The 19,956-nt window shown below is 36.7% G+C and overlaps 1 protein-coding gene across 2 annotated transcripts in view; it reads right to left on the reverse strand.

The window, feature by feature from the left end:
- Nucleotides 1–19,956, reverse strand: part of PALS2 (protein associated with LIN7 2, MAGUK p55 family member) — a 59,337-nt gene that overhangs the window by 23,076 nt on the left and 16,305 nt on the right. The window contains exon 2 of one of the 2 annotated variants that reach the window (XM_052799950.1): nt 4,080–4,198. In XM_052799950.1, coding sequence (XP_052655910.1) covers nt 4,080–4,196 — 117 coding nt within the window. In that variant the 5' untranslated portion in view covers nt 4,197–4,198. Of the gene's footprint in view, nt 1–4,079; nt 4,202–19,956 lie in introns of both variants that reach the window. The other variant, XM_052799957.1, reaches the window with a different exon arrangement.

Here is a 19,956-nt window from a genome sequence, read left to right on the forward strand (position 1 = left end):
GAGCACTGGCACAGTTTGCCCAGAGAGATTGGGGCTTCCCTCCTTGGAGATATTCAAAAGCCATCTGGACACGGTCCTGGGCAACCATCTCCAGGTGACCCTGCTTGAGCAGGGGATTGGACCAGATGCCCTCCAGAGGTCCCTTCCAACCTCAGCCATTCTGTGATTCTGTGATAACTTTTCATCTCTTTCTAGAGCTATTGCTGCAGACATAATCCTTTCCTAAACACTGCAGACACTTAAACTCATTGAAAGGTAGGAGCTTTGAGCAGCAAGAGTAACATCTCATAAATCTGAATGCTTCACTTATTTATTACAGTAGTGCTGTATCATAAAATTAGGGAATAAGAGGAGGCCCAAAATAACTATAAAATTCTCAATTCACTCAATTAAGAGTTATTTACAACACCATAGCAACAAGAGGTTCAAAAAAGAACAATTGCTTTGGCATGTAAAACCACAAGAAATAACAGATCTATCTGGGAGTCATCTATCTATACTTCCCATATATATAACTTGAAGGTATGTGCACACATCTACTTTCTTATTAGTGCTTTAAAACAGATGTTAAAATAAAATTTTGCTAAAACCAGAAAACTTTGTTTCCTGAAATCATCTGAGTATTAAATTCTGCTTCATATCTATAAAATGGTATTTCTGCAGGACTGATGATCAAACACTGGAAAGGCTAACAACATAGAGAAAGGCATTTCAAACATTTCCCAACACCAACACACACAATCCAAATGACCATGATTACAAAGTCATAGGAAGCTAGGCACCTACACACATTCTCCTTGATAAGGGAATGCTATTTTGTACATAATACAAACAGTAAACAATATCCTTCTTTTAAAGTTTACTACTTTTACAGTAAGTAAAACCACAAGTCTGTTGACTTTTAAACATACTCCAACTGCAAAACCTTTATAAGATTAGAGAGTAAGGGTTACTTTCTTTCTCACTCATTTTATTTAAAATACTACCACTAACACAGAGTATAATCTAAATACAAATATCCTCACCCTTCACCCCAAAATCAAGGCCATGTATACACTGGGGAACAGAAAGTTTATCAGTGAACAACCTCTGATCCTGTAGTGTGTTGGAGAGTACTAGGATATGGAGTGGTATGAATAATTTAAAAAAAAAAAAAAAGTATTACATAACTTAGATATTGCAGGTGTTTTTTTTTTCAGTTCAGTTCATCATTTCAGAAATAGTGATACTGAATTGAGTCTTTTAATTCATTCAATATTTATTATACTTGCCAAATGTTCAAATAGTAAGGCTTTTGCCTCCAACAATCTGACATCCTAAATACTGGACTCAAGTGTTTATAGATCACTCCTACGATGTTTCCTTGGTCAGGCTTAGGCATTCACCTAGTATGCTGTAGGCTATACTACAATAGTAAAAGCAATAGCGTGACTGCAGAAAAGCAGGTAAAGTTTTGAGGTTCAAAAGAACAGTTAACAATCTAGGAGAAGAAATTTTTGGTAAGACAGCTCAGTAGCAAAACTGAGTAATCATGCATGTTCCAATTTCAACAACTGTTTTCAAAAAAGCATAATAATTCTAAGGGCTAGTTAGGATTGAACATAAACCTTAGCACAGGAAAGACACGGACCTGTTGGGAGTGGGTCCAGAGGAGTGCCACAAAAATGATCAGAGGGATGGAACACCTCTCCTATGAGGAAAGGCTGAGAGAGTTGGGGTTGTTCAGCCTGGAGAAGAGAAGAACCCAGGGAGAGCTTTTCAATACTTAAAGGGGGCTTGTAAGAAAGATGGGGACAAACTTTTTAGTAGGGCCTTTTGCGATAGGACAAGGGGTAATGGTTTTAAACTAAAAGAGGGTAGATTTAGACTAGATATAAGGAAGAAATTTTTTTACGCTGAGGGTGGTGAAACACTGGAACAGGTTGCCCAGAGACATGGTAGATGCCTAATCCCTGGAAACATTCAAGGCCAAGCTGGATGGGGCTCTGAACAACCTGTTCTAGTTGAAGATGTCCTTGCTCATTGCAGGTGGGTTGGACTAGATGATCTTTGGAGGTCCCTTCCAACCTAAACTATTCTATGATTCTATAAATGTCAGTAAATGACAGGAAAATATATTGTACAGTAATTACAGTTACTTCACCTTTGCCCTACCACCCACTGAAGAATGGAAGGGTACAGTAAAAGAATCCTATTCCAAAAAAGATCTGTAATTCCTACCTTGATGCCTTTATTCTAGACAGAAAAAAAAATATGAAATTAACACAATGTTAAAAGATTAGCCAAACTTTGCATTGCAAAATATTATAAACTAACTACTATGCTTATTGCTTGCCTTCGTTTTTTTTAAGGACTGAAAAGAAAAATAAGCTTGTACGGCTCATGGCACATTTCCTTAAGTTTCTTTTTATCCTTTTTGGGATACTTTACATAATGATTAGTCTTTAATAACTGACTAATAAAGGAAAATTAAAAACTTTTATGTTTCTGGCCTGGTCTGAAATGAATCTGCTTAAATAATCTGACCATCTCAGGTTCCTGAGAATTGCGTATTCTGTTAAAACTAGCTCTTCTAATAGGAAAAACAAGTTTTACATATTTTTAGAGACAAATGGATATATATGAACTATGTATATGTCACAAAATGTGTTGTCGTTTTGATCTTGTCCTTATTTAGCTCTGCTGGTTAGGACTGAGTTTTGGGGTTTAATTCTGAAATAATTACAAAACAAAATATGAATGTGGTCATGCCATATGACCACAATTAAAACCTTTCAGCATTCTAGATAAAGCAAGTTTATAGTTAAGAATCTGTTTCCATTACAAGCTTTTTTTTACATCTGCTAGTCATTAAATTCCACATAATTGTAATTGGCCATTAAAACACAAATTCTTGATAAGAAAAAAAATGCTTTGCAATGAACATTTTCTTCATGACAAATATTAAATTAAAGATGACCTAGGTGGCATATACTGAAGTTGGAAACAACTCTAAGTAAGAAAATGCTTATACTTACTCTAGTAAATTTAGTACACAAATCTTTCCCTCTGCAGTCATCTCACTAGCAGATGAGACACTTGTTATTTCTAAGTTCATTACTATGCAGTGTCTTCCGCTTACAACCAATTTTTCTGAATAGCTAAACAGAAGTAAATTCTTATATAAATTCTTATGAGAAGTTTTCCTTTCCAGATTTTTATACTGAGCAAAATCCCTGCACAACAATCCTTTAGCTTTACAGAGTATTTCATGCCTGCCCAGAGGGCATTGCTTTCAGATGTCTATTCATATTAAAGAGACAGGTACATTTAAGTTAACTGTTTTTTCTTCATGAAAGGAGCTTATTTTTATGAAGTAAGATTAAGAAAGAATGTAAGTGCTGTGCAATATAGACTGCATCTCCTACTGGTAAGATCACCTACATTTTAATTACAGAGTCCAAAGATTTTTTGTAAATATCACCTTACATATTTATAATTGATTGCTACCATCTATAAATAAAACATTTTCATAATGCAAGACCAAACCTAAGGCTAGCCCATATCTCAGAGAGCTGACAAATCAAAGGTCCCAGCATTACTCTGAATCCAGGAAAGGGCAGGGAGAGAATATTTCACTGGGCTGATCAGAAAGTCATTTTGAGCCAAAGACAAAAAGAAAACTTGTTTACACCATGGGAGAAAGAAGGTTATTGCTCTCACTTTTCATCTTTGGCAAAAATGCTAAAAGTCAGAAGGCATATGGGTTTTGCACACAACAGTAGTCACAAGACTATATTAAAACCAACTGCTTCTAATTTCAAGTATTTTGACATTTTCTTCATAAATAATGTTACCACATTATTTCTGGAGTCTCTGAATTTTTCTTCTTCCTCTAGAATCTTCCATATAACAATAAATCAGCGTGCACAGAAATTACATTATACCAAATCTTCACCTTCAAGAACTCCTTGAAGTCTTTTAAAGATGTACCGTACATAAAAGCCATTGTTAATACCTCAATCAATACTCAGTGTTCACACAGTAATTTAAGAGTTAAAGTATTTCCAGATTCTACTCAGAGCAGCTAGTTTAAATACCTTAGCAAGTGATCTTACAATAGGGTTTTCCATAATTCCTTTAAGAAAAATCAGGTCTATTTCTTCAGCGCCTGTCGATGTTGGCAGATCAGTCAGGTTATCCAGGACCTGCTGCATGGCTGCTGACAAAACAAAAAAAAAAAGTAAGTACTGACCAAAATAGACTTGCAAAAGCTCTGGGAAACACAATATTAACTTTAGAGACGTTAAGCAGCCAACTACATCTACTGAGAGCAAGTGGACAGAATGGAAAAAGAACTTTGTTTTGTTTGTTTGAAAGATGGAAATAAAGGATCTATCCAAATCCTTATCACCACAATCAACTTAAATCCAGGCCCTGCACATTCCTTTCAAGATTTGCTACTACTTAAAGATTGAAAAAAAAAAAAAAAAGTATAAAGTATGTATAAGGTATGCATAATCTTCCAAATACATAAAAGCAACTCATTCATGACTCTCTTCATTTAATCTCTCTTTCAGAGGAAGCTTTCAGTCCTCACACACGTTCACATAGTACAGAGTTCTTGCACATTTGGGCGCATGTGCAGCAGCCCTTAGCTGGGATTACATCAGCTAGCCCCGAGCTTGCAAAGAACGTGTGCCAGCTTGGGCTGAGCACAAAAGGGGGCATCACTGGAGACAGTTATGATGTCCTTTGCAAGGTAAATGGTCATTCTCTCCCTGTTTTCCAACACATGACTAAATATTCTTACCTTGCAGTATTATCTTAGTAGTGAATAACCTACACTGTTCTTGGTTTTAACTGTATTCTTTTAAACTCCTGGCGAGTTATATGCACATGCTCAGATACATACACAGGTATACTGAAAAAAATCTTCTGCTGAGATCTGCAACAAGCTAAAAAGCATTAGAACAACCCCTGTGTACTCCAATGCTCCGCATGTTGCATAGCAGTATATATCAAGAGAATTAGAAAGCCTATATGCCCCTTCTCCCACACAGGAATTTACCCTTAACTTTGTTCATTGCTTTATAATGAAAGCTATTATGAAACACTGCACAGTAACAAAACAAACAGCATTTCTCAACACCTACTTTCTAATTGCAATTCTTCCTAGAAAATTCCATCCCAAGAAAAAATTTTCTGGCCATTCTTTCTGTCAAGTGGAACTGACTTTTCAACAATCAAATCATCTTGTGTGCCACCTTTTAACTACAGCAGTGTATGTCAAAAGACTGCACTTTTAAAAACTATGTTTTAACCATACTTCTCGCTTTCAAAAAGTGAATCTTCTGTAAAACCTTGAGTAGGAGGGAAAATGACACTTACTTTATGCCTTCAGATTTTGAAGCAATATTATTTCTACTTTATAATAGACTAAGTGCTGTTAGAGAAGTCACCAAATCAACCTGTAAGCAGTCCACATCTTCGTCAGACTAGGTATGTCCTATATCTTGACTAGTTCAGCTGCAGATGAAACTGCCTTGTTTCACGTTTTCTCAATTCCAGTTACAGATTCGTGACTCTTAATGCAGTCATGCAAGCTATAGTATTTGCAGAAGTAGACAGATGTTTCTAGCCAATTTATGTAGGGTACTAGATGCTGCATAAATACTGCAAGTGTTATAATAATAAGCCTTCTTTACATTTTTAACAGTTATGTAAATTGTTTTTAAGGGACTTCAGGTTAGTGCTTTTGTTCTTATAAATAATCTGGGTAAAAATATAAATCTTCCTTCAGGTTAAAGCATGCATCTCAACTACCAGTTGCAATTCCAGCACTTGATGCTGACAGAGGTGTGCATGATAAAGACATTCCTTATATCTGTCCATGTTAATAAGCTGTTTCTTCTGTAACCTTCAGAATTCTATCTTAGAATGATCAAATTAAAAAATAAAATCCCTACATTAAAACTTCACCATCAAGGGGAAACTGTTGAGAGCAACATTAAGCTTCACAAGAATGACTTTCAATCTTTGTGCAGCTAGACAGGGTATTTTCAGATTAATATTTTATTTAATAAAGGTTTCACAAATTCTAGCATCAAAACTGCTTAAGTATATTTTAGCATTCTTGGAAAGCAGCAAACACCTTTATCAACATGCAGAGTTCAAAAAATTCACAAAGGCAGACTTGCATCCCAGGTGATCAAAACCAAAACAAGCTGTTTTCAGAAATAGCTCCCTATTGCTGTGCATCTGATGGTTGCCTCCTCTCATGGCACAGCCATCATGGCAACAGTCTTCTTAGCATTAAATAATGCTGCCTTAATATTAGAAAGAAAAACAAAAAGGCAGGCAGAAAAACAAATCGCCAGTAAGTTGGGATAAGGCACTGTTACTCACCCTGGTTTGTTTATGTTTGAACACAATGTGGGCCTCTATATTGCCTCAGTGTAGCTAGTAGTTTAAAAGGGAAGATCTTTCTAAGTAGTTGAATAAAAAAATAATACTGTTAAGTACCCCTTTATTTTAACCAGCTACAAGGTTAAGTAAAAAAATTTTAGCATGAGAGAAAGCTTTAAGAAGCTTCAACAAAGTGTTTGCACCTGTTACCTAGTACCTGGTAACTAGAAACTAGAGCAACGTTTATATGCTTCACAATGTTTCACTGCTTTACATTTACCTGGCAAAAAAATTCAGAACATGACCAAATGTTATTTTTCAAAAGGTCATCAAAAGCATCTTCCAACAGGAATTATGTCAGCTGGTTTATTTAAAAAGAATAGACAATACATGGGTACTTTTTCTAACAGGCTAGACTAAGCACTTTAATTCCAGTATTCTACATTTACTATGCAAGTCATGGGCCAGCTTCAAACGTAGTTCCCATTTAATGTGATATGCTAATATTACTCACATGTGAAAATAGCTTTGAAAGTCTAAGCAACATACATATTGACCTACATATGCCTTAGATATTCATACATGTACTTTCGAACAATTTGATTTATCCAAATACAAATTGGTGGTGGTGGTGGGAGACAGTTTGGTGAATGTATTATAGACCCTCTTTTTATGTATCTATTCAACAGGCTATTCATTTCTAGAGGAAAAAATCTTATTAAAATACAAACAGCAGGAGATATGTTGTTTCCAGGCTTAATTATAATGACCTTTCAGAATAATGTAGATATACATGGAATTTCAAGTAGCAGTCTTTAAAACAATTTCACTTTTTTTCTTTCCTGGGGCAAAGCCACCTTAGCTCTTTTAGAAAAGTATCTTATCTTTGAGCAGCAGGAATGAAAGCTGAAGATGCAAGTACTCATGTAGGAAAGTTTTACTTAAAAGACCAGGTCCTATCAAGCAAGAAACAGATGGAACTAAGGAGTTTAGAGACCACCAAATCTAAATACCCTATCAAAAATTGCCTTTTGAGCCTCCCATCTCTTCTCTGGCAAATCTGCCTTGAAATGTTGATAGAGGTTACTCACTGGGGGGAAGGCAAGGGGGAAGACCTGTAGAACTTAAATGTAAGTCAGGCATACAAGAACTAAGGACTACAGTGAACAAACTGCATAAACCTGGCTCCTTATTGTTGAATACTTTGTTGTCCAATGAAAAGCAAATTGGTGCTTTTCCTTCAGTGGAAAATTAATTGGGTCTCTCTCGCCTCTCTCGTCCCATCTTTTAGAGGAAACTGGTAAGGAGAAACTATCTTTGAGAGCTCTACCATGCACCTCCTTCGCTCTCTGAAGACAAGCCTTTTTCTATTTTCAAAGACCCATCTGGGTAAAATTTTAAATTCTTATCACAACACAAAAGGATTTGCTTTTGTGAGGACAGCATGAGATAGGCATGGTTGGCTACAATGGTTAACAAAACCATCTAGGAACACACACATTACAAGAAACACACATTGACAACAGCCTCCAGACAGAACAGGAGGAACTGAGCAGCAGAAACAGGCTCTCAGTTGAGGCAATGTGTTGAAATAAAGGTATTTTTAGGAAAAAGTGACAACAGAACTGAGTCTGAGCTGGGACTCCTAAGAGAAAATGAGATTACAATGGGCCACCCGCCACTCCAGCCCCTGGCTTTGCTGACAGAGAACATACACACACATAGAATTAATTTCACAGTCAATTTTCAAAGAACATCTTCATAACCATAGAAGTTTAAAGCCTCAAGCAAGACTCAACAGGAGCATACTGGTCTGCTGTGTACATGCATTGAACGATTTAAGCCCACTACGCATATGACCCCATGCTCAGAGAAACTAGTTTGTCATTTGAACCCCATTTCAAAAAGGGAAAGGGAAGGGGGAAGGAAAGGCATGTTAATTGATGTCTGGGGCAAACAGTGTGCATCCTGAGGCATAAGAATACAGAAATCCCACTTACTAATGCAAAATTTACTAACCAGAATTAACTCCTCCTAATTCACATATAGCTCTTCAGACAACCAAAAGATGCTTTGAAGGTTTAATCTACATACTGTACTCTACATACTTACATTAGTAAATTCAGATCAAATAGAAGTAAAAGATACTACGATAACTCTTCTCTTCTTGTACTTGTAAGAAAAAGACAGGTTTTCACCAAGCTCTCAACTGTGACTCTTCTATCGAATTTGATTTTACTCTTTCTTTCAGTGCCTAATTCTTATCTACATTAATTCTATGTAAAGGAAAGAGGAAGCATACATTTAAATAAATTTTCCAGATTTGCAGACAGAAGACAAATGTGTCACTCACTGGGGAAAATTAAAGCTTTCCAGAGTGAATACCTTGCACAGATTTTTTAGCTCCATTTCAGTTTATTAGTCTCCAAGCTTACAAACTACCAAGAATGAAAATAAAATTATGTATAATATATTTAAATAAACATATGCATATTTATTTCCACATGACCTACTCATCTAGATAGGAAGGTATAATAAACACCTCAAGGACTATTGGTGAGGCTGGTGCTTCACACAAAGTCTAGAAAGTTAGATTAAAATCTCATCACATACATAAAATTTGGAAACAATTTCTTGTGTGATTTAAAACCTTTTCAAGAGGGATATATCCAAAAGAAAAGTTTCGCAAGACACCCAATAAGCATAGACAAAAGAAAATCCATTTGTAACTCATACAGCCCTTAACCAATGACAGCTGTGCATTTGTGTTTTCAAAAAAAAGGATTTATGCTTTAACATGAAGTGGAAAAAAAAAAAGTTATTTTGTATTGGCCACTTCTCTCCCCAGCTACAAATTTTAATATTTCTGGCAGCCTAGGCCTGAGAAAAGGAGTACCTATGAACAAGTTAACATTTTGAGCTAGTACAAACAAGTTCATTCACTAACAGACTATTGACCAAGAATATATGAAACACTAACAAAGCCCTCTGATGCTACTGTTAGAGTAAATTTCAGAAACCAGGTTTTAAGATAGAAGTCTCTGGGAAAGCATTATGCAGTGAGCACATACAACATTATGTTTGCATTTTCACAGCCAGCAACTGTATTCACTGAGCACAGATCACATTTAGAAATACCTCCAGAGAAGCGCTATAAAAGCGATGTACAATTGCAATTTAGCCCCTCTGCTCCTCTACGCCAGGCTACAAATTAGTTACATAATCCCATACAAGGTATGCCTACATTGCTTATTGTAGTAGGGTATAATGATACTTGGGCTCTCAAGCATCCACAGACTTCACATCTACCTCAGTGTGGGGTTTTATCCAGGCTATTTGACAAATAATTGCCAAGCAGGGAGTGTTGGGCCAATGCAGTTATAGCCTTATCGATAGCCACCTTAACTCAAGTACTTATTTTTGGGCAGCAGTCCACTGTAACATCATGTAGGCACATTTTCTAAACAGGACCCCTCAATCAGTAAATCCAGTGTATCTCCCCTAGAAAGACAGTAAGACTGCTTAATGAAGGAAGTTGTTGTCTGCAGCATGCACACTTTACTGACTGCAGAATCAGAGAAATGAATAGCATATATGGCAGTGAATTAGTAAAGGAAGGAGGAAAAGTCTAATTGATAAGAATGAATGCCCCTGTGGATATTCAAATTCTACTCACTGAATTTTTGCATGTTGAAAAAAAGTAACATAAATGCTTACAAATGTTTACTAATTTTTTTACTTCATTTTCTGCAAGTCTCCTGGCAAGCCAAGATAGAGCTATTTTAGCATAACTATAAATAGAAGCTCGAGCAGTCCCTACCCTTATCAAACCTAGCTCAACTACATCTTACAAGCCCATTTTTCATGGCTCTTAAGGTCACAAAAGCTATGGGGAAGAGCAAACAACCCTTCCCCATCCCAAACCCTGTAGCCATAACTTCTTTCAGGCTGTGATGTTTGTCTAAATAAAGATGAAGCACAAATTTTCTGATGAACAGATGGACCTCACAGCTGCATCTTTTGGAAAGAAAAGCACTATTTTAAAATTATTTCAGCAAAGATAAAAAGGGAACAAAGCATCACATCTCCAAAACCAGCTGAATTAAAAGGTTGTCTTATTTGAATATATGTATCATGACCAACAGTAAGATATTGGTAAGAGATGCACTAAAATCCAGTACTAAGGATATAGTGTTAGGCATCTCTTTCTTATAAGATCATAAAGAAAAAGATCTCAATTGTAAAGTACGAAGGCAATTAACTTAACCGGATGCTCACTAACTAAGCTTGATGCTTTGAAGCCTATACAGGTGTTAAATATTACCAAGTTTTCTGACATTTTTAATTATAGAAAGACTGATGCAAGCTTCAGTCACAAATGATGATTAACTGAGGAAGCATACACATGCATACACATAAGTATGCTGAATATGTCTTCTCTGACAGAGAGAAGCCTCTCAGATAATGGTTTAAATGTACAGGTCTAAACTCACAGTTGAAAGTTCTCTGCAGTAAACAAATGGTAGGACAGCAGAAACCTGCATGGTGATTCCTCTGTTGTAGTCTGAGCCACCTAATGAATTTGCTTCTTCATTATGGTATTTGTGCCACACTGGAAGAGGCAGGAGGCCTTAAGGTGCCTTCTGAAATGTTCACAAGATGTAATTATTTAAAAAGGTAATTCACTTTACCATACTTCTGCTTACATAGTTTTCATGCTCCACTAAAAAAGTAGCATTTCTTACTGAATTACAGCATGTACAACTGTTTGAGAGTAATCGGTTAAAAGAAATGATTACCAAAAAGTAAACATTTTCCTCCCAGGGGTACATTCAGGAAAATAATAGGATCAAGTTATGAAAGCTTAACTTCAGTGGCAAGGGTGCCCACGAGGTCTCTAATCCAACCTCATCCTCTAAGAAGGGATAGCTGTGTAAGCACACCACATGGCTCAGGGCTTTACCCACTAAAGTCTTGAAAGTCTCCCAGGATGGAAACTACATAACTTCTCTTGGCAACCACTTCCACTACCTCCTAATGATGAAAAAGGTTTTCCTTACCTACAGCCTGAATTTCTCTTGATTCCATTTATGTCATCTGTCTCTCATCTCACTAGAACAGTTTGCTCACAAAAGTTGTGGAGTCTTCATCCCTGGATATACTCAAAACCCAATGGACACAGTCCTGGACAACCTGCTCCAGTTGATCCTGTTTGAGCAGGAAGGTTGGGCCAGATGATCTGAAGAAGCCCCTTCCAACCTCAATGATTCTGTGATTTTGCAATTATTTCCTGGCATCCTTCATTCAGCTGGAAAGCTTTGCTCACTACTATTACTCTTCTTGAACTTTGCTATATACTCTTTCACACCATGTAAATACTACCTTTAAATAAATACTGTAAACTCATATTGATACTATACTGAAAGACAGAAATCTCCCTCTTTCTGTAATAGAAAAGGCCCCAGTTTAAACCCATAAACACCATCAGCTCAGTTATGGATGTCTGTACTTCTCCAGGGCAACTCAGGCAACATTCAAAAAGCTATGCTATCAGTGGTCATTTTAAGCTAAACATAAGAATTTTCACACCATTAAAAAAAAAAGAAAAAAAGCAGACCTATGCCTCCAAATAATTACTTTATGAATTTATACTAAATTGCTAATATGCTGTTTTACAGCTTCTAAATACTGTTCATCAGAAACTTAATAGCTACGGTAAATCTTTGCTGAACATCTGAACATCACCACTGCCAGTTGCCAACAAATAAATAAATTTACTCCCACAGTTTCTGAAAACTTTACACATTGCCCTAAATATATGAAGCTTTTGCTCTAGATGACTATTTGCATTACTCATTGCTCTGACAAACGTTCATATGTTGCCATTTGGAACAAATAGTCTTTGAGGAGATCTTTGAGAAAACTTCAAAACATAAGCATTTCTCTGCACCTGCCAAGTTACACAAATAGGAAGACCAAATATTCCAGACATTGAAGAAATTATTAAAAATCATTTAAGTAATCCAGAAACCTAAATCTGTTGGAGCCAGTTGAGGTCAGTGGAAAGAAAAGGAGATATTCTGTACTTTTGAAAGCCTCTACCTATAGCCTAGATAAGTAGGGCTGTATATGCAAAAGCTTCCATTGTAGGAAAAAAACTAAGTGTTCCAAGAGGAGAGAAATTAAAAACCGTATTGTGCCTCAAATTACAAGCAGCAGTTGCGTTTGAAATAAAATACAGAATGAATTCAATGCAAAAGCTTCAACCACCATACAGCACAAACTGGAGTGTGTAAAAGCAAGTCAACTAAAAGCTTTTTAAAAAGGCTGAATTATTTCCTTTTTTTTTTTTTCAGTATTCTTACTTTTCAGCTACAGATGTTAGGAAAGAATGTATTGATGTCACACAAAGACTACTGTACTTTAAATGAATACTAGCATATGCCCCTGGAGAAGTTTCAATTTTGGTGAACAAAGACTGTACTCCCTTAGTTCTTCAACTACTTTAGTACTTTGGGTACTAGAGGATATTTTAAAACTGATTTTTAAATGAAGGTAAAGTGCATTCTGTGGATATGCAGTCTAAGATACTACTTTGTACCTGAAGTTTCAGCACAAATTCAAGAAGTTTCAGGACATATCCTGCACTCCACTCAACTTATACAACAGGCTGAACTTACTGGATCACACCAATCATCTTCGCTGGTATTCTGCAAGAAACAGCTGGATGAAGAAACTTGTATTCTCTGCAGTCACACAGGCAATCAATGCCAGTACTTATGAAGTCCAAAATGCCAGCATAACAGATGCAACAAAGTAAGTACAGCTTTTGAAGTACGCCTTTCTCTAGATCTTAATTTTTCAGCTATAATGGGCACCCTTCCAAATGAATCAAAGCTTTGTACCTCTGTATTTCTGCCACAGGACTCAAAATTATTTATCTGTTGTAGGGTGACAGAGCCTGAAGACAGCGTAACTGACTAACAAAATACTAACAACATAAGTAAAGACCACAGTTATATACCCACAGGAGCAAGTTACATGTAACAAAAATCAATTCAGTTTATTGTACCACTTATTTTGATGGAAAAGTTGAGGTGAAGTCATGCAGAAACATCTATACAGTTTTATCCCATTGATAACATTACCCTAAGGCCAATTAGAAATCAATGAAGAGATCTTCCCAAATCAGTTCCCTTCTTCACACAAGTACTAAATTTAGATCTGAAGAGAAAATAGCGAACACCCTTCCAAAGGGAAAGGAGAATTCCACTTTAAGTGTTACGTGCTTGCATCTTGTTACTGGTTTCCAATCAACACTGTCATAGTGGATAAAGTTGAGCTGTGAAACTTCGAGTTGTATGTTGTGCCCCACTTCTAAGAACAGGCACCCCAGGAGCAACAAAACCAGAGGTTCAAGTTCTGCTATGATGTTTCTTCAACCATTCGCACTTTCATCTAGGCACACTAAGCAGTCATATTTTCAAAGAAGAAAGCTAAAATACACAAGGATTGTAAGGCACTCTACTGTCAGTGTAAATGTCATGGCTCAGAACAATACTTAAAGAGCTATTTTGTAATGTGGTTCGGGTACATCTGCAAACAAGACAAGGTACTTTTAATACACAAAATCGGATACTCTACTGCATAGCAAAGTAACAACTCTGTGCACTTCCAAAGACCCATGATGAATCTGATCACTAGAGATCTTGTTGGTTCCACTGGAGTTTGCATCTCAGGGGTGCTTGCATCCTTCCATCTGAAACCACCTGATCACTCAACAGAATATCAATAGGAAATCATTCAAAAAAATCCATACTTCAGATACCTGGGTGTTTCCTTAATCTTGGTTAATACGAAATTTAGCTTAAACAATTCTTTCTGCTCCCTGTTCTTAACCCAATTTTTATACATCTAGCAAACAATGCCTCAGTTTTCATTCTTCTAACCTGAAGAGGGCAATTTTCCACCCTACAGAGGGCAATTTCTCCTCTCCTATACTGATTGGGAAAGAAGCAAGACTGGCATAATTCCCCTGTACTTCCTCCAGTCTGCACCTTTTTTCACTACGGACAGTCAGAATTGTGCAAAGTGTATCAGACAAGAGTCTCATGGGTGCCTTGCACAACACCATTAATACTTCCCTTTCTAGTGATACAGATAGATCATGAGATCTATTTTGACCTTCTCAGTTACATCATACTGTCAGCTCAACCTACTGGTCTGTCACAAAAGAATATATAAGATCATTTTGAACCTCTGTCTCCTCCAAACCTTAAATTTGTGGCTGAACGAAGTGTCCTCTTCCTTAAGTGCAAAACACTACATGTATATTTTGTCCCACTGCTATTACTTTAGGCTTCAAATCAGTTTTTGGCACTTTGGTTTTGATCCATTTTGCTTCAGTGAAAATGCTTAGACAATTAATTTCACCAGAAACCACCTTTCATCCAGATACTACTGCTGCTTTTAACTCTACCTCCTTCTACAGCTTTAAGTGTAGGAGACACTGAGGAATTCTAACAATTAAGAATTGTATGATGAAGAGTTTTGATATCGAGTGAAGTAAGGCTGTATTAACACATTCTCAGACTTATTTTATAACAACAGCGGAATGCTTTTTTTAAATTAAAGCATCCAAAAGCAACACTTTTAAAATCTCATTGCCCCATTATGATGCAGCCACTTAAAAAACTTACACCTATGTCCTTTTAATACATCACATCCATATATTAAAATTTCATGCATGCCCTGTTTCAGATTTCTGTTATTGTGAAGTACTTGTTGAATTATCCCTTCCAACCTAAAACAATGGAGTATTTAAATTAGATCTGCATCAATGCAGACATAAAAAGATTTTTATTTGGGGTTCTATTACAGTTGCTGCACAAGCAATTGCTCAGTTAATTCATATGCAGAAAACAGAAATGCAATACAGCTTTTCAGAGCACAAAATAAAGCAGTTTAGAAAATATTTAGACTATCTCAACACATTCTTTAATCAAAAATTAAAGTGATTCTGATTTAAAATAGAAATATATTTGATTATTATATGATTATTATATCTACCCCATTTCTCTAAAAGGAGAAAGACCCACCATGAAAAATTTCCATAGGGAAGTTTTCAGTTAATTCAGAGTCTACTTAATTTCACTGAAGTCTTCCTCTTCATCACAACTTGCAAGTGAAAAATTTAAGACAGAAGTGAAACTGCAAAAATTATAAAATTTAACTGAAATTACCTCTGGCCCAGGACCTCAGTTTTCAATTTTACATGATCACCTAGTACATTTTCCAGAAGTTTCATTTGAAGTTCACTCCTAAACTCTGACGCTCCCACTTCCACTAAACTAATCCCTCTCATGCAAGCACTCCCTATCTCTGCCCAAACAAACTTATTAGGAAGCTGTAAAAGCAGGTTGCTAAATTAAAAATGTTATAGTTCAGGGTGACTTGCAACAGAAAAAAAAAAACCCAAAACCCAACCCCCAAAAAGTTTTCTTTACTACCCTTGTCATATGACACAGTTCTTGTTTATTTTAAGGGCGCAAGGTAAAGCCTTACCTACAAAGAAAATTTACCAAAACACATTTGGAACGTTAGTAGTGATGTAGTGGATAGAAAATGGCTTTTCCAAATTTGTTTGCAGAACAACATTGCTGATGTTTTTAAACGGTGAAAAATACCACATAAAACATTTGTACTTTAATACAGAGATGGCAAAACATGATGGCATGTCAAATGCTTATCTGACCTGCATGAATGCCCAAAATGCATCTCAGTCACTTCCCTGTTAAGAGACTCTATTGTAAATTTTTCTTTTAATTTAATGCAGTCAAGATTTACACAATTACCTATTCATTATCCTCAACAGTTACCTTCCTTTAGTCCTTTGAAGGGTATGTTCAAGAATCCTGGAAAAGGAATAAAAAGATCACCTTGACACTCAGATTTTCAAGGGAACTGAAAAACTCCATGGAGTAAGTCACACTGCACTTAGTCATGTGCTTCACCTCCCAGACTACTTCCCTGCAATGTGCTGTCAGGATTTATTTAGGATCACAAATGCTTAAAAGCGGGAAATTTAATTTCAATTTAAGAATAACTGGGCACAGTAACAGGGGAAAAAGTTATTTCTAGTGGTCTTGGGACAGCTTGCATTAAGAACTAGACATTTTTAAGGAAATTACCACTTTGAATGTTCACCACCTTCACTTTCAAGTCAGTTTCCAACTTAGTGCTGTGAACACTGAATGACAATGTTCCATGTTTTATAAGGTGGACACAGGCACAGAAACTGAAAAAGGTATCTTCAAAATGCTATTTTGCACTTGTGCCTGTGATGCATACTGACAAGTTTGAAATTTTCTACTCTATTTCCTTAGAATACCACGTTTGGTTTCATTAAGTTTTGCCTAAGAACTTCTGAATTTTCAGTCATGTACTGTCACCCCAACTGAAGCAAAACCAGAGAACGTTTAAGTAAAGGCTTACAGTGAATAACTTGTGACCAAATAGTTACAAGCTTTCTAATTACACAATGAATTTTAAACATCTTTCCATTCAACTCTTCCTTTGGAAAGAGGGATACTAGATGACAGAAGCTCAAGGACATAACTGAAACTTCATAGTGGTGGAATGGCTACAGTAAAATACAGGGGAATATAGTTCATGCTCAGAAATATAATGATCAGCTTCATATATAAACAAAAATCTTACTTCCAACAACTATTGATGGCTTCATTCCCAGTGTCTAAAGAATGTGCTTAAATAAAGTACAGCTTACTACCAGAACTAAAGATTAAGTGGGAAGTTAGAAACATGTTACATGCCCAGATATAATCTGCTGCTATTGTACCAAGCCCGTAACAGTTGATATGAAAGCATGCAGAGCCTAATAACTGCTGTGGAAGGTGGAAGGCAGTCATCTCACTTCAGTTTATTTCTCTTCTTTGATAGCAGTAACTATTCAAGTACATACTTCCAGTCACCCACATTACACAAATCACTCCCTCAATTACTGTTGCACAAGCCAAGTTCTGCACATCTTCAGTTCAATTCCCACCCCCACCCCCCCAAAAAAAAAAAAAAAAAAAGAAATTCTGGCAAATGCAGACAGGTGAACTTTTCTTCTTGGACACCACACCACTGCAAAACTCAGTCAAAGAATACAGTCTATCAAGGCTTTTTATAATTTTCTGAGACAGGTAAATTGCTGTAATATCTAAAAGTAGAAATGTTTAAAACTACAACTTTTACTTATATTTCATGATCTCTTTTATAACATGTTTTCTTGTAAAAATGAGGCCATGATGGAACTTGGCTTTTTGAGTGCATCTGAAACATGAGAAAGTCTACAGAGGGGAAATAAAGAAATTTTAAGATTGTTTCTTTCTAGACTCCAAACTGCAATTGCTCTTTCTTAAAAGTAGTTCATACATGTCCTCATATGCTAACTCTCTTCAATCCCATTTATGGTGAAACAACAAAAGCCACAGACTCTCTTGATTTTGACCCAAGTCCTTTGTTCTATTCTTTCCACCACCGCTTAGGGGTCTCAGAGAAAGGGGTGGGAAAAGAGAAGAGAGGAAGATGTTAGTACAAACAGTACCTGACTGAGCCAAGAACCTCATTGGTTTTTGACAATGGAACGTCTCAGATTCGCACGAGTTTTGAGGCCCAGTTACTTGGGTATCAGTAGTCAGAATTACTTACGAACGCCATCAACAGAAAAGAAGTGGAGAGGACTCTCAAAATAGCCTATTAAAGTCCTCCCATGTACAATCAGAAATGGCAGGTTAGGGACCATGATTCTACTCCATCCCCAGTGAGATCCCACTGCAATAGATAGATAATTCCATGTTTCAGCTTTTCCACAAGAAGGTTTTATGAAGTCTGGGTCCTGACCTGGAAAAGAGTAATTGCTTTGCCAACCATCTTCAGGATGGCAGTTGAGAGGTCTGTCTCATCACACTAAATGAGTTCTCAGAGCAGTCAGTCCCATACATAGTAGTTTCTGCTTGTTATACTCCCCATTAAATTCCTCTTTACCAGAAGAGCATTGGGCCTGAGAGATATATTAAAACAGAGCAATGCACCCTGGATAAATTGGTTCTTTGGACACAACTAGCTTTAAGATTGTGGAATAATTTAACATGAAGTTACCCTCAAGTTGCCAAGTGAACTTAAAAGGGCAATGATGTCTTCTTCCGTAATACTAAGATACCGAACTTTTTCTGGGTGTTACAAGGTCAAAAAACTGTTCATGACATTCATAACTACTGGCAACAGAGAAAACAACTACTATCTCATCAGACAGGTCATACAGTGTACACAAGGTAACAAGAATCAAATAGATGAAGTGGTCATTGTCTCATGCAAACTCAGCACTTAAGTTAAATGGCCACATTCTTCCTCATAATTTTGAAAGGTCTGAAACAAAACGTAGTCTAAGAATGCATTTTCAGAAAATGTAAATTCCTCTTCATAGAAAGGAAATCAACCTGTTTAGCTGTTTTTCAAATAATCAGCTATATTTCTTTCATTTTCCACTACACTGTTCCTGGAGACATGCCCAAACCCCAAATGAACTCTTGATTCTGCTTCAACTTTTCAGATACCCTGTCTGTTAACACGGCCCCCAGCATACCTGCACACATTCCACTTGTCACGTGGTGCAAGAACAAGTCCTATACTCAGGACAGAATCTGGTTGTCTGTCTCTACTCAAAGAGCAGCTGAGATTTTTAAGCAGTCCAGGCTTGCACCTCCCTAAATCAACCGATGCTGATATCTCAGCTACAAGCATCCTACATGTCAGCTACATGCATGTGCAAAGCTGCAAGGTAACATGCTGGACTTTAGCTTGCTTTTTGGTCCAGTTGGGAGGGGAAAATAGCTTGAGGAAATGAAGTAAACCACATGCAGCTAGACTGCCAGAACACCTGTCCCTGTACAGGTCCAATGGCACACTAACAAAGGCACAAGCCCAGCAGCCTGTTCACAGCCAGGCAAGCACTCATTGGATTGCTGGTCCACCTACTAGCGTTAGTCTGCACACAGAGGTCCATTAGAAGCACCAGATCTTCATGATGAAAATTCCTTTGGCATACTCAGTTTGGAAGAGACCTTAACAACAATAATAGCATACTGCTTGGAAAGGTATCTTTTTATTTTCATTAATATAATATCCTTTCCATAAATCAAGCTTACTGATGGCACCAAGTATTTCTCTACAGAAACTTGCCATGGTAGCAAACAGCAATGACACTTGATCCCATAAGAAGGAATTTGTTTTCAATGACTGAAGCAGTTGAACCATGAAAGAAGCTTTCTCAATTGCAAAAACTCTGGCAGAGTTTCTGTTTTTCTAAACACAGTGTCAGGATTTAAATACCACATCACTTCTCAGCATAAGTTTTAAGACCCAGACAAACCAACTTTCACACTGAAGGAATCAACACTTGTCTTTTAATACCAGAGAGACTGGTTTGAATGAGTTCCTGCCAGTAGTTCAAAAAAGAAGCCAAGTCTCTATTTAAAAATTCTTTTCTCAAATTAATTACCATCC

Source organism: Harpia harpyja, chromosome 1, assembly GCF_026419915.1.
Source record: "Harpia harpyja isolate bHarHar1 chromosome 1, bHarHar1 primary haplotype, whole genome shotgun sequence".
In the NCBI taxonomy this organism is placed as follows: Eukaryota; Metazoa; Chordata; class Aves; order Accipitriformes; family Accipitridae; genus Harpia; species Harpia harpyja.